The sequence below is a fragment of the Equus asinus genome, chromosome 2 (genome assembly GCF_041296235.1).
Source record: "Equus asinus isolate D_3611 breed Donkey chromosome 2, EquAss-T2T_v2, whole genome shotgun sequence".
NCBI lineage: Eukaryota > Metazoa > Chordata > Mammalia > Perissodactyla > Equidae > Equus > Equus asinus.
Genome location: NC_091791.1, coordinates 116,361,666 through 116,372,213, shown reverse-complemented (window position 1 = coordinate 116,372,213; position 10,548 = coordinate 116,361,666). Strand labels below are relative to the sequence as shown.

Genomic DNA, 10,548 nt, shown 5'->3' with positions numbered 1-10,548 from the left:
TTATTTCCCACAGTTCTGGAGGCTGGCAGTCCAAGATCAGGGGTCAGGTTCTTGCTGAGGGCCCTCTTCCTGGTTTGCAGATGACCACCTTCTATCTGTATCCTCATATTTCGACGAGAAAGATCATCTCTCTTGTGTCTCTTCTTAAAAAGGCACTAATCCCACTCATAAGGGATTAGTGGGACCTCAAGACCAAATTACCTCCAAAAGGGCCCACTTCAAAATACCATCACATTGGGCATTAGGGATTAAACATAAGAATTTCTGAGGACACAAACATTTAGTCCATAGCAGTACTTTATTAGCATTTTATCAAGGCCATTAATAAAGAATTGACAGTTTAAAGATGTTGAGTTTCCCAAACAAATTCCCACGTATTGTTTTTTACAAGTATGAGTGCATGTGTTTGGCTATATGGCCTATATCCTCTCTGACACCATGCTGACTCCACAAAGTATCTTGAGTGAAAATTTTAGTTTTCTAAGACTTTCTGCCTCATTGGCAACTTTTCCATGAGAAAAGTCCTATCAGTTCAGGAAGATGAAAAAATTCTGGAGATGGGTGGTAGTGATGGTTGTACAACAATGCAAATGTACCTAATGCCACTCAACTGTACACTTAAAAATGGCTAAAATGGTAAATTTTTCAACATGTATATTTCACTATGACAAAAATGTAAAAAGCAAAAAAAAATCCATGTCACACATTTTCATTTCTTCAAGTATTCTTTAAGGAAACTTGGTGTGTTTAAATGTTTCTTTTTGTAGTTTTTCAGATTTATTTTTAAGTTTACTCTTATGCACTTTAAATAATTGATTCCATAAATAAGAGGTCTTCATTAAATTTTTATATGGTTATTTTTAACATATGAATGTTATTATATTTTCTTAGCTCTTTACTGATTTTTGTATTTGAAGTTTTCCAGACAGTTTTGAATTTTCAACATACAATATCATACCATCAATCAGAGAGATAAATTTACATCTTTCTTTCACATTTTTATGTCTTTTTTTATTTTTGAGGAAGATTAGCCCTGAGCTAACATTCACCATTGCTCCTCCTCTTTTTTCTGAGGAAGACTGGCCCTGAGCTAACATCCATGCCCATCTTCCTCTACTTTATATGTGAGATGCCTGCCACAGCGTGACTTCACAAGTGGTGCGTGGGTCCACACCTGGGATCCTAACCAGAGAACCTCAGGCCGCCCAAGCACAACATGCGAACACAACGGCTGTGCCACTGGGCTAGCCCACATATATGTCTCATTTTTTATTTTGTATGCAACTGTATTTATTATCAAAATGTTAGCTGTCAACAAAGAGAGTGATCTACTTGATTTTTCCTGATAAAAAGAGATGATCATATGATTACTTTCTTTTGACTTATTAAAAGGATAAAAATACATATTCTTATTCTGATTTTTACTATTTTTTTTTTACTTTTTGGTGTCATTTTTCATAAATAAAGTTTATCAGTTGCATGTGTGTGTACTACCTTTGTTATACTTTTGTATCAATTATGTGTCACACAATGGAATATTATTCAGCAGTAAAAAAGAAGGGAATCCTGCCATTTGTGATAACTTGGATGATCCTTCAGGCATTATGCCAACTAAAATAAGTTACAGAGAAAGAGAAATACTGTAGGAACTCATTCATATGTGTAATCTAAAATAAACAAACTCATAGAAACAGAGGGCAGAGGTTTCCAGGGGTTGGGGGTGGGAGGTGGGGGAAATGGATGAAGGTGGTCAAAGGGTTTAAACTTCCAGTGGTAAGATGAATGAGTTCTGGGAATGTAATGGGCAGCATGGTGACTTTAGTTAACAATACCGTATTGTATATTTGAAAGTCACTAAGAGGGTAGATTTAAAATTTCTCACCACACACACACACAAATGTAAGGATTAACTTATGGAGATCTAAACTAAATGTGGTGATCATTTTGCAATATATACATAAATCATTACATTTTAAATTTAAACTTACAGAATGTTATATGTCAATTATATCTCAGCAAAGCAGGGAAAAAAAAGAAATAAATTAATGTAAGTGGCCCTTCTTTCCATCTCTAATTTCTGAATTGCATAAAGTAGCACTGAAATTATCTGTTCTCTGAAGGTTTTATGAAAATCCCTATTTCTTAGATAAAAATGCATAATGTGAAATAATTTATTAATTATATGTTAAATGGTAGGTTACATTTTAAATATACTTTGTAGCCAATATTTGATGGATTATATATGCCTTGAAAATGACCAATTTCAGATTTTGCCATTAATTGACATCTGATTAACATTTTTTCTTTAATAGAATCTCTCTTTTTGATGACTTCCTCCTATTAGGGGGGTGTGGGTGATTGTTTATGTGCTTTTTCTTTCTATATTTTCCTCATTTTCTTAAATTATATAGTTATCTATTTTATAAATTGTTTTCAAAAAATAAAATCAGCTTTAATATTTAATCTTTTTATTATTTAATTTCTACTTTCACCCTATTTACTTTCTTTAGTTATACGTTTTGTTGATGTGTGCATTTAAAAAAAGTATAGACATGTATAAAATAAATATGTATACACATACATATATAGATAATATTTATAACTTATGCATCTATATTACCTATAAAATAATCATATTGATCATGAATTTAGTGTTTTTTTGGATATATGAAGATGCTTGTATGATTATTTCTCTGGATATATTAAGATAAAATATTTTCTCTTGTTCTATTATCCTTTTTTTCCTGGAATATAACGTAGTCCTTCCTGATGTCTTATTCTTCTACTACAGTGCTATTTTTTCTTTGTTAACATTTCATTTGCAATTTTTGGAATCAATACTCATAAATAAGATTGAGATATAGTTATCTTTGTAGTGTACTGTATTGGTAACATTTTGATACCAATGTTATGTGTCATTCATAAGGGCCCCTCTTCTGTTCTCTCAAATGGTTTATACAGCATTGTAATATAGTTAAGGTTTTAGTAAATTACTAGGTAAATATCTTTTCTTGCTCTTCTCTTTTTTTAGGACAGCAGAGTAAGTACATTCATGACAACTTTAATTTTTCATCAGTAACTGGTTTGATTTACTTTGTCTTCTGGATTGATGTTTGGAAAATTATGTTTATTTTGTACATTTTAAATCTATTTCACTTTTTCAACTGCATTTGCCTCAGTGTAACAAGGATTTTTCTCCCATTTCTCTAGTGTCCTTTTATCTTTGATTACCTCCTATTTATTGCTTCCTATTTTGTTTAATTGCACTTTCTTCTTTATTTTTGATTAACCGTTTATATGTTTATTTTTTCAAAGCAGCAGCGTTTATATTTCAATTTTCTAATCCACTGATTTTTGCTTTAATCTTCCTTAATTCTATCTGCTGTGTGTGTGTTGTAGTTTCTTTAAAATTTACAGATTTTGTTACCTATTTAATTATGCAATTTGTCTTTCTAGACAACGTATATTAGTATTTAAAATTAGTTTTACTCTGAGCATAGATTTGGCCCTATCCTATAGATTATGGTAAGTATAATTTTCCATTAATCAAGAAATATTAATTTAGTCTTTGCCATAATGCTAGGTTATTTTCCAAACATCCCTTTTCCCATCTGTACCCCAACTCCACGCCACACCAAGGTTTTAGTTTAGCATCTGCTGTGGAAACAGTACCACATCTCCGAGATATTTTACAAAAGTGCAAAATGGAAGAGCACATGGGCACTGATTATGGAATGAGACTGTTTCCCTTTAACTCATTGAAATTAAGTAAATGGATTTAGTAACACGTAAGACAAAGTGGTTTCTACATCGTAGAGAGGTCAGAGTAACAAGTAAACTTTTAGCGTACTGCTAAGTCTGTACATCCCTCAAATTTAGACACCAGGAGCTCAAGAAAATCAGACTTGCTTCACCCAGGCATTTTTCCTGTGGGTAGAATGATACCTTTTGTACTGACTCCCAGGCTAAGTCTTGAGTCCTTTAAGAAGGGGTCAGCACACACTGACTCATTCACAGAACAAACTTTTGTGTGCAAGTGTTCCTTTGTTCCTGACTACAACAGGGATAGCCCAGCTGTCCTCATGGGAAGGCCTCTGGAAGACTTTGTCCAGCCTTCATGGCTGTGACATCCCTGTTATTTGATTCTTTCTGAATGATCTGAGGCGGGAATAGGGGATCCCATTTTTTTTAAACATCATCTTATTTCTTATTTTCCTCATGTAGGCATCCAAATAATACATCTTTTTTTTTATTTACTATATTTTCAGCAATTGAATAGCACACTTTTAACTGGATGACTTTTGCTGAAAAAATTACTTGGTCTTTTTGAAATTATGAAAATAAAGGTAATGAGCCCCCTTCCTATGAAAGTAATCATAAAATAATAATGTTACCTAAACACAAGTTGCAAAGATTCCCAATGAATAAAAATTGGCGGAGTATTAATTCTGGGCCAGCTCTTCTCAGATCCACTAACACACACTAATCTCTTTTTTTATACATGCCACTTTAAAAATACCACCTGTGTTGCAAGCTATTTGTCCAGCTTAAATTTGATCCTCACAAGAACCCTACAAAATAGGTGGTGTTATACCCATTTCTCATATAAAGAAACTGAGGAGTAGAAAATTTAAGTGACTTGCTCCAGACTGCATGGCTGGTAAAAGGCAGAGTTAGGATTCTAATCACCCTCTGTCTGTCGCCCAAACCATTTTATCTTCTCCTAACCCTGGCCCTACTATAGCTCCTGAACTTCATGATGATGGTTTGGGTAAAGATATTATCTGAATAAAAATGAGAGGGGCCAGCCCGGTGGTTCAGTGATTAAGTGTGCATGTTCTGTTTCGGCGGCCCAGGGTTCACCTCGGATCCCGGGTGTGGACATGGCACCACTTGGCAAAAAGCCATGCTGTGGTAGGCATCCCACGTATAAAGTGGAGGAAGATGGGCACGGATGTTAGCTCAGGGCCAGTCTTCCTCAGCAAAAAGAGGAGGATTGGCAGTAGTTAGCTCAGGGCTAATCTTACCCCCCCCCCAAAAAAAAAGTGATTATGTCACAATGTTACTGTATATTAGGACATAGTTTTCAAAGTGTCCCATGCTTGGCTTAAAAACCCCTCCTTGACAGCTAAGTCACTACTCAGAGCTTCTTTTCTTTTTTTTTTTTTCTTTTCAGGAAGATTAACCCTGAGCTAACATTTGCTGCCAATCCTCCTCTTTTTGCTGAGGAAGACTGGCCCTGAGCTCACATCTGTGCCTATATTCCTTTACTTTATAGTGGGATGCCTATCACAGCATGGCTTGCCAAGCGGTGCCGTGTCCACACCAGAGATCCGAACCAGCGAACCCCAGGCCACCAAAGCAGAAGGTGCCCAATTAACTGCTCCACCACTGGATGGCCCCAGAGCTTATCTTCTGAGCCTTTGGTATCAGTACCGTCTTCTGGAGTGCCTCATCTGGTCCTGTTCTTTGGTTGGTTGGTCATCAAAGCCCTATGTCCCCTGCATGACTAGGGCAGCCTTGGAGGTGGGAGAATGTTTGTATTTCATTTTGAATCACTCACCCTACATGCCAGTAATAGCCAGCCATCTATGGCCTCCAATTGGTGAATTCTTTGAATAAGAGAAATCAAGAGGGAAGGAATATGGTAAAGAATCTAGTGAAACAGGCTGAGATAGTTACCCACAGAATCAGGAATCATATCAGAAGGTAGGGAGTGTAAAATATAGATGGCATATCCTTAGCAGTGGGCTAAGAAATACTGAGTCTGGCACAGCTAAAGCCCCAAGCCTCCCACATTTAGTAGGAGCTTATTTGTGCCCATTTCGTCCCACTTAGCTGAACCTAAAGATTTCACGTGTGCTTCCAGTAGCTATATTCAGCTGGTCCACCCACTCCTGGTCACATATGTGGGTGAAGAGGCAGCATAGTGCCTGTGCTCTGGAAATACACTACCTGAGTTCCATTCACTCTTCCACTAGTTTATACATATGGGTCATAGCTACATGGGCAGGTAATTTAACCTCTCTACCTTATTTACCTCATTGGGATAATGAGAAAAATCATACCACATACCTCATAAGGTGGTTCTGAGAATTAAATTGGTGCTTTGGAGAGTGCTTAGTAAATGGTCTAAAACCTGTAAATGTGCCCTGTCTTTGTTGGATAGTCAGGCCAGTCTGAATTTCCCGGGACTCCGGCCCCCCACAATATTTTCAGCTATCTTAGCCAAGAGCATTCTGCAGTTGATGCATACAGCATTTTATACTGATCAATAAGGTAGAATGTTAAAATTTTGCTGTTTAACATGCAGTCTTTCTTTCTTTGCTTCTTCAGTTACTGAAAAGATGTATTAAAATTGTCCACTAAGATTTTCTATTTTTCTACTCTCAATTCTGTGTGTATCTGATGCTATGTTATTAAATGAACACAAAATTGGAATAGTTTTCTTCCCAGTAAATTATAGTTTGTTTATATACCATCCTTATTTATGTTCAGTAATGTGTTTTTCTTTAATATGAACTTTGCCTATGACAAAAGGTCAAAGCACCTGTTTGATTTTTTCATCTTCTTATTTTTAATGTTTCTGTATTCTTATATTGTAGACGTGTATGTTAAAGAGCATACAGTTTCATTTTAATTTTAATCAGGTCTGATAATGTTTAGCTTTTAGTTTTTAAACACTTTTCATTTAATTATGGTGTATTTATGTTATAAACTTTACATATTACTATGATATTTAGTTTTATTCCTTTCTATATTCCACTTTAAATTTTTCCATTGTTGCATTCAGACTGGTTTCAATATTTTTATTATTTCGTTTTCTCTTTTATAATCTTGTCATTTATACATTGAAATTTTTGTCAAAATCCTTTGTTTGGAATGTCTATAGATAATAAAAAATATTGGATACAAAGAACTGTGTGTCTGAGTCCAGGATTGTACTGTTATAAGAAATAATAAGATGGTGCTAAAATGCACAGGAACACACACTTCTGTATTTATAATAGCAGAGTGAGCTATTAATGCCATCATAGGAATTACCAATATCATACTTTGTAAGTCGTTTAAGATCTGTGTCTGCCACATTTGACCACAGCCACTTGAATAGCTGTTTTCATTAGATGCTAAACACTGAAGCCTGTGAAAGGGACAGAAAGATTATTCACACACCTCACACACACACAACAGTGAGTCCTACTAGCATTTGACCTTCAGCTTTCAGCTCTGTATTTACTTTATTACATAAACATTATATCATAGTATGGTGTATATCTTTTATATATATATTTTCAAATACATAACTTTTATACACGTTTATATGCATCTCTCTCTTTATATATATAATTCTTAAATATATGCTTCCAAATATAAATAATTTCACATCAAGCTAAACAGGATAAAAACATGTAAACATATGCACCTGGTTCTGGTCAAGCAAAACACAAAACCACAAGGTAACCACAAGTTAAAGAGTGCACTTTAAGGGGAATGAGGGAAGGAACAACATGTAAACAACAAGAGATGAGCAGCTGCACCACAAGGCCCCGCCAGGGTCCATTTCTTAAGGCTGTAGTAGCAAAAAGCTCCTTGTTCAGTTAAGACTTCTCCCTTCACCCTGTCACATTTATTCTTGAGGGACTTCAAAATGAGTGTGGAAATTCTGTAAACACTAGACTAGAACTGAGTCAATCCTGTTGAAAACAGAGATGACAAAATAAACCATAAACTGACAGTAATATTAGTTTCACCAAACAATAACATTAAGGACTTTCTATTACTTTTTAACACAGTGAGACACCATAATCGTAGCAGGAAACAAATGAGGATGGGCAAGAAAACAGTGATGGATGCTCAATGGAAATGACTTCAACAGCTCCTGTAGGTGACAGATGTGTCTATAAACAGAAAACAGGCAATAGCAGATGACAGAGCCTCAGCACACTAGACCACATGCCACAGCATAATGCTACAGACTCAAATTTAAATATTTTTTCTAGCTCATAATGAAGCAAGTCCCACTGGTCCTCCAAGAAGGGGAGCTCATTGTCTCCCACTGAAAGAAAACACTTAAACAACAGATTGGCCAGCCGAAGCATGACAAGCTCTTTTTTACAGCGTTTAAAGGGCATGTTGCCCTCTCCCACCTGCACAGGCTCCTCTCCCAGGCCCTCAGGGTCTGCATGCTTGTAAAAGCAGTTCTCTCCAAATGGGCAAAAACCCCCACTTTGAGCAAAATACCTGCAGGTCTTGTTGCTCATTGCCTCCTTGTACTGCTGAATAAGTTTCTGCTTCTCTTCTTCTTCCTCCACCCAGAACTCACTGGGTATGACAAAGTTGGAGGTGACCCTGCACTGTGGGCAGGATTTGACCAGCCTGCTCCCAAAGTGTCTGGCACTCCTCCACCTGCGGATACACCTAAGACAGTAGGCATGGTTGCAGTTGGAGAGGATGCCAAAGCGGCGGTCACTGGGGTTGACTCTGTCATAGACAACCTCCATGCAGATGCCACACACTTTGTCCATACTGCGCTGCACAGCAAACGAGAGTTCCATATCCTTCTCATGTGCTTCAACACAGGCCCTTATGTGCTCTTCCCTCTGGACAGCATCCACCGGGTGTAAGACCTGCAGCCCACACATATCGCATATCTCTCCATGTTGATACATACAGCTCTCCCCACGAAAGCACCGCCCCATGGCAGCATCGCGGCAAAGCTGCTCCCCCACGCCCACAGCAATCTGCTCCCTCGCAGTCACTAGGCTCTGCAGATGAGCCTCGGGAACAGTAAAGGTGCTGCGGCCCCAGTAGGGTTGCCCGGGAACAAATTCAACGGCATCTGCCCAGCCTTCTGCACCTGCTCCTCCTGCAGCTTCCAGGCCTACATTGTATCTGGCCGCTTCAAAGAAACCCCTTTCAGCAGCTGAGCCAATCACAGGCAAGGAGCGTGAGGACGCAGCAGGGGGGGCTTCCGCTACTTCCTGAGGCAGGGTCTCAACGTGCGCAGCCGTACTGGCACCTCGGTCTGCAGAGGCCTGAGGCGACGAACTGCGGCTCTCCCTGGCCATCTGCCGGCCTGAGAGGTCGTGGGAGTAGCGACAGTTCTCCCCCTCCTTGCACATCCCATGCAGATAATACCTGCAGGTGATTTGCTTTGTCCAGCTGCCGGTGCTCCGGCTAGGCAGCCAGCTGGGCCCAGCCCCTCCCCCTGAGGCCTGGGCAGGCCTCCGACGTGACGTTCGGAGGAGGGCTGGGCTTGGAGCCACAGGCTGCCGGGAGGCCGGGCGCACGGGGACACTGGGCCCAGCTGCACCCTCCCCTGCTGCCACGGCACCCACAGGGGCCCTGGCTGCCCCAGAGGGTTCAGAGGGAGCTGCAGGCTCTTCCATGGCAGCTTCTTCTGCCCCAGATGGTACCGGAACTTCTCCGGTGGCTCTTCCTTTCAGGCATGAGGCCCGGAGAGCACTAGCTGTCCGGGGTTCATCTTTGGGAAGTGTGCATCAATTTTCCTTCCCGTTGCTGTCTGCTTCCTGTGACTATGTGTTCCTACTTCCTATTCTGGGCAGGCGCAGCGGACACTTCCTGTGGGGACAACATCAGTCCTCTACGGTGTCCGTACAGTGTGTACGTTCCGTACGGCTGCGATGGATGTCTGACCGGAAGCCTTCTTTGTTCATATCGGGCGGGGATGCTCAGCCCCGCGTCTCCAGCCTCTGCCCTGCACCGCTGCACGCCGGCTGGTCCCTCTTTCCCATGTCCGCCGTCTCCGCTGGAGGACGTAATCACATTCTTTGAGGTTTTAATTTAATCTCTTCTAGTGTTCGTTCAAACACATTTTATTTGATTTCTTTTTCACATATGTCTATTTTGAAAAATGATAACCGTTGCCTCCACGAACCGTGATTAAAAATTCATCTTGTATTTTATACACGTGAATTTTATAAAGTATTTTTCTGTCAGTCTATTTTGTCTGTGTGGATCAAGTGGTTCGCGTTTTTTCTTTTTTTTGTCTCATGACTGTCACTTGTGGAAGCTTTTTCGTTTTGTTTTCTCGACAATGCGTGATTTTTTTCTGGTCTTTGTTTTCTGGAAATTCTTATGGGCTTACATTGGAAACCTTTTTCGTAAGCAAGGTTTTAGTGGGAACACTTCTGATCTGAGGCAGCTTTAGCACCTTTCAGAGGTTTTAGTTTATTGTAATTTCTACCTCTCCCCTCCTGTGCAGAAGCCGCAGACTTTGTCCAGTCCTAATGCTGGCTTAATAAGCCACTGTCCCCTGTGTGACCCTGGCTTTTATTTTCTCTTGCTGGTTTAACTCATACTGGCCCTTTGTTTCCCTTTCTTTCTTTCTTTCTTTAATCCAGCGTCATACGGAATTGTGGCAGACCAGCCTTTCATAACATATTCTATACAATTCTGTTCACAAATGGTGCTTTTTAATCTCTACGTGTGAGAGCTCTTTGTTTTGCAGATAGATGTTATTAGATTAGTAAAAAAAAAAAAAAATTATAGTCCTACTTTGCTAAGGGTACTAACCGTGAATGTATA

The 10,548-nt window shown here is 39.2% G+C and overlaps 1 protein-coding gene across 1 annotated transcript; it reads right to left on the bottom strand.

Moving 5' to 3' along the window:
* Positions 1-5,261: 5,261 nt before the first annotated feature.
* Positions 5,262-9,796, bottom strand: MKRN3 (makorin ring finger protein 3). The gene has a single exon (XM_014845485.3). It carries the CDS (start codon positions 9,387-9,389, stop codon positions 7,899-7,901), a length of 1,491 nt encoding a protein of 496 aa, XP_014700971.1. The 5' UTR covers positions 9,390-9,796; the 3' UTR covers positions 5,262-7,898.
* Between the last annotated feature and the right edge of the window lie 752 nt (positions 9,797-10,548).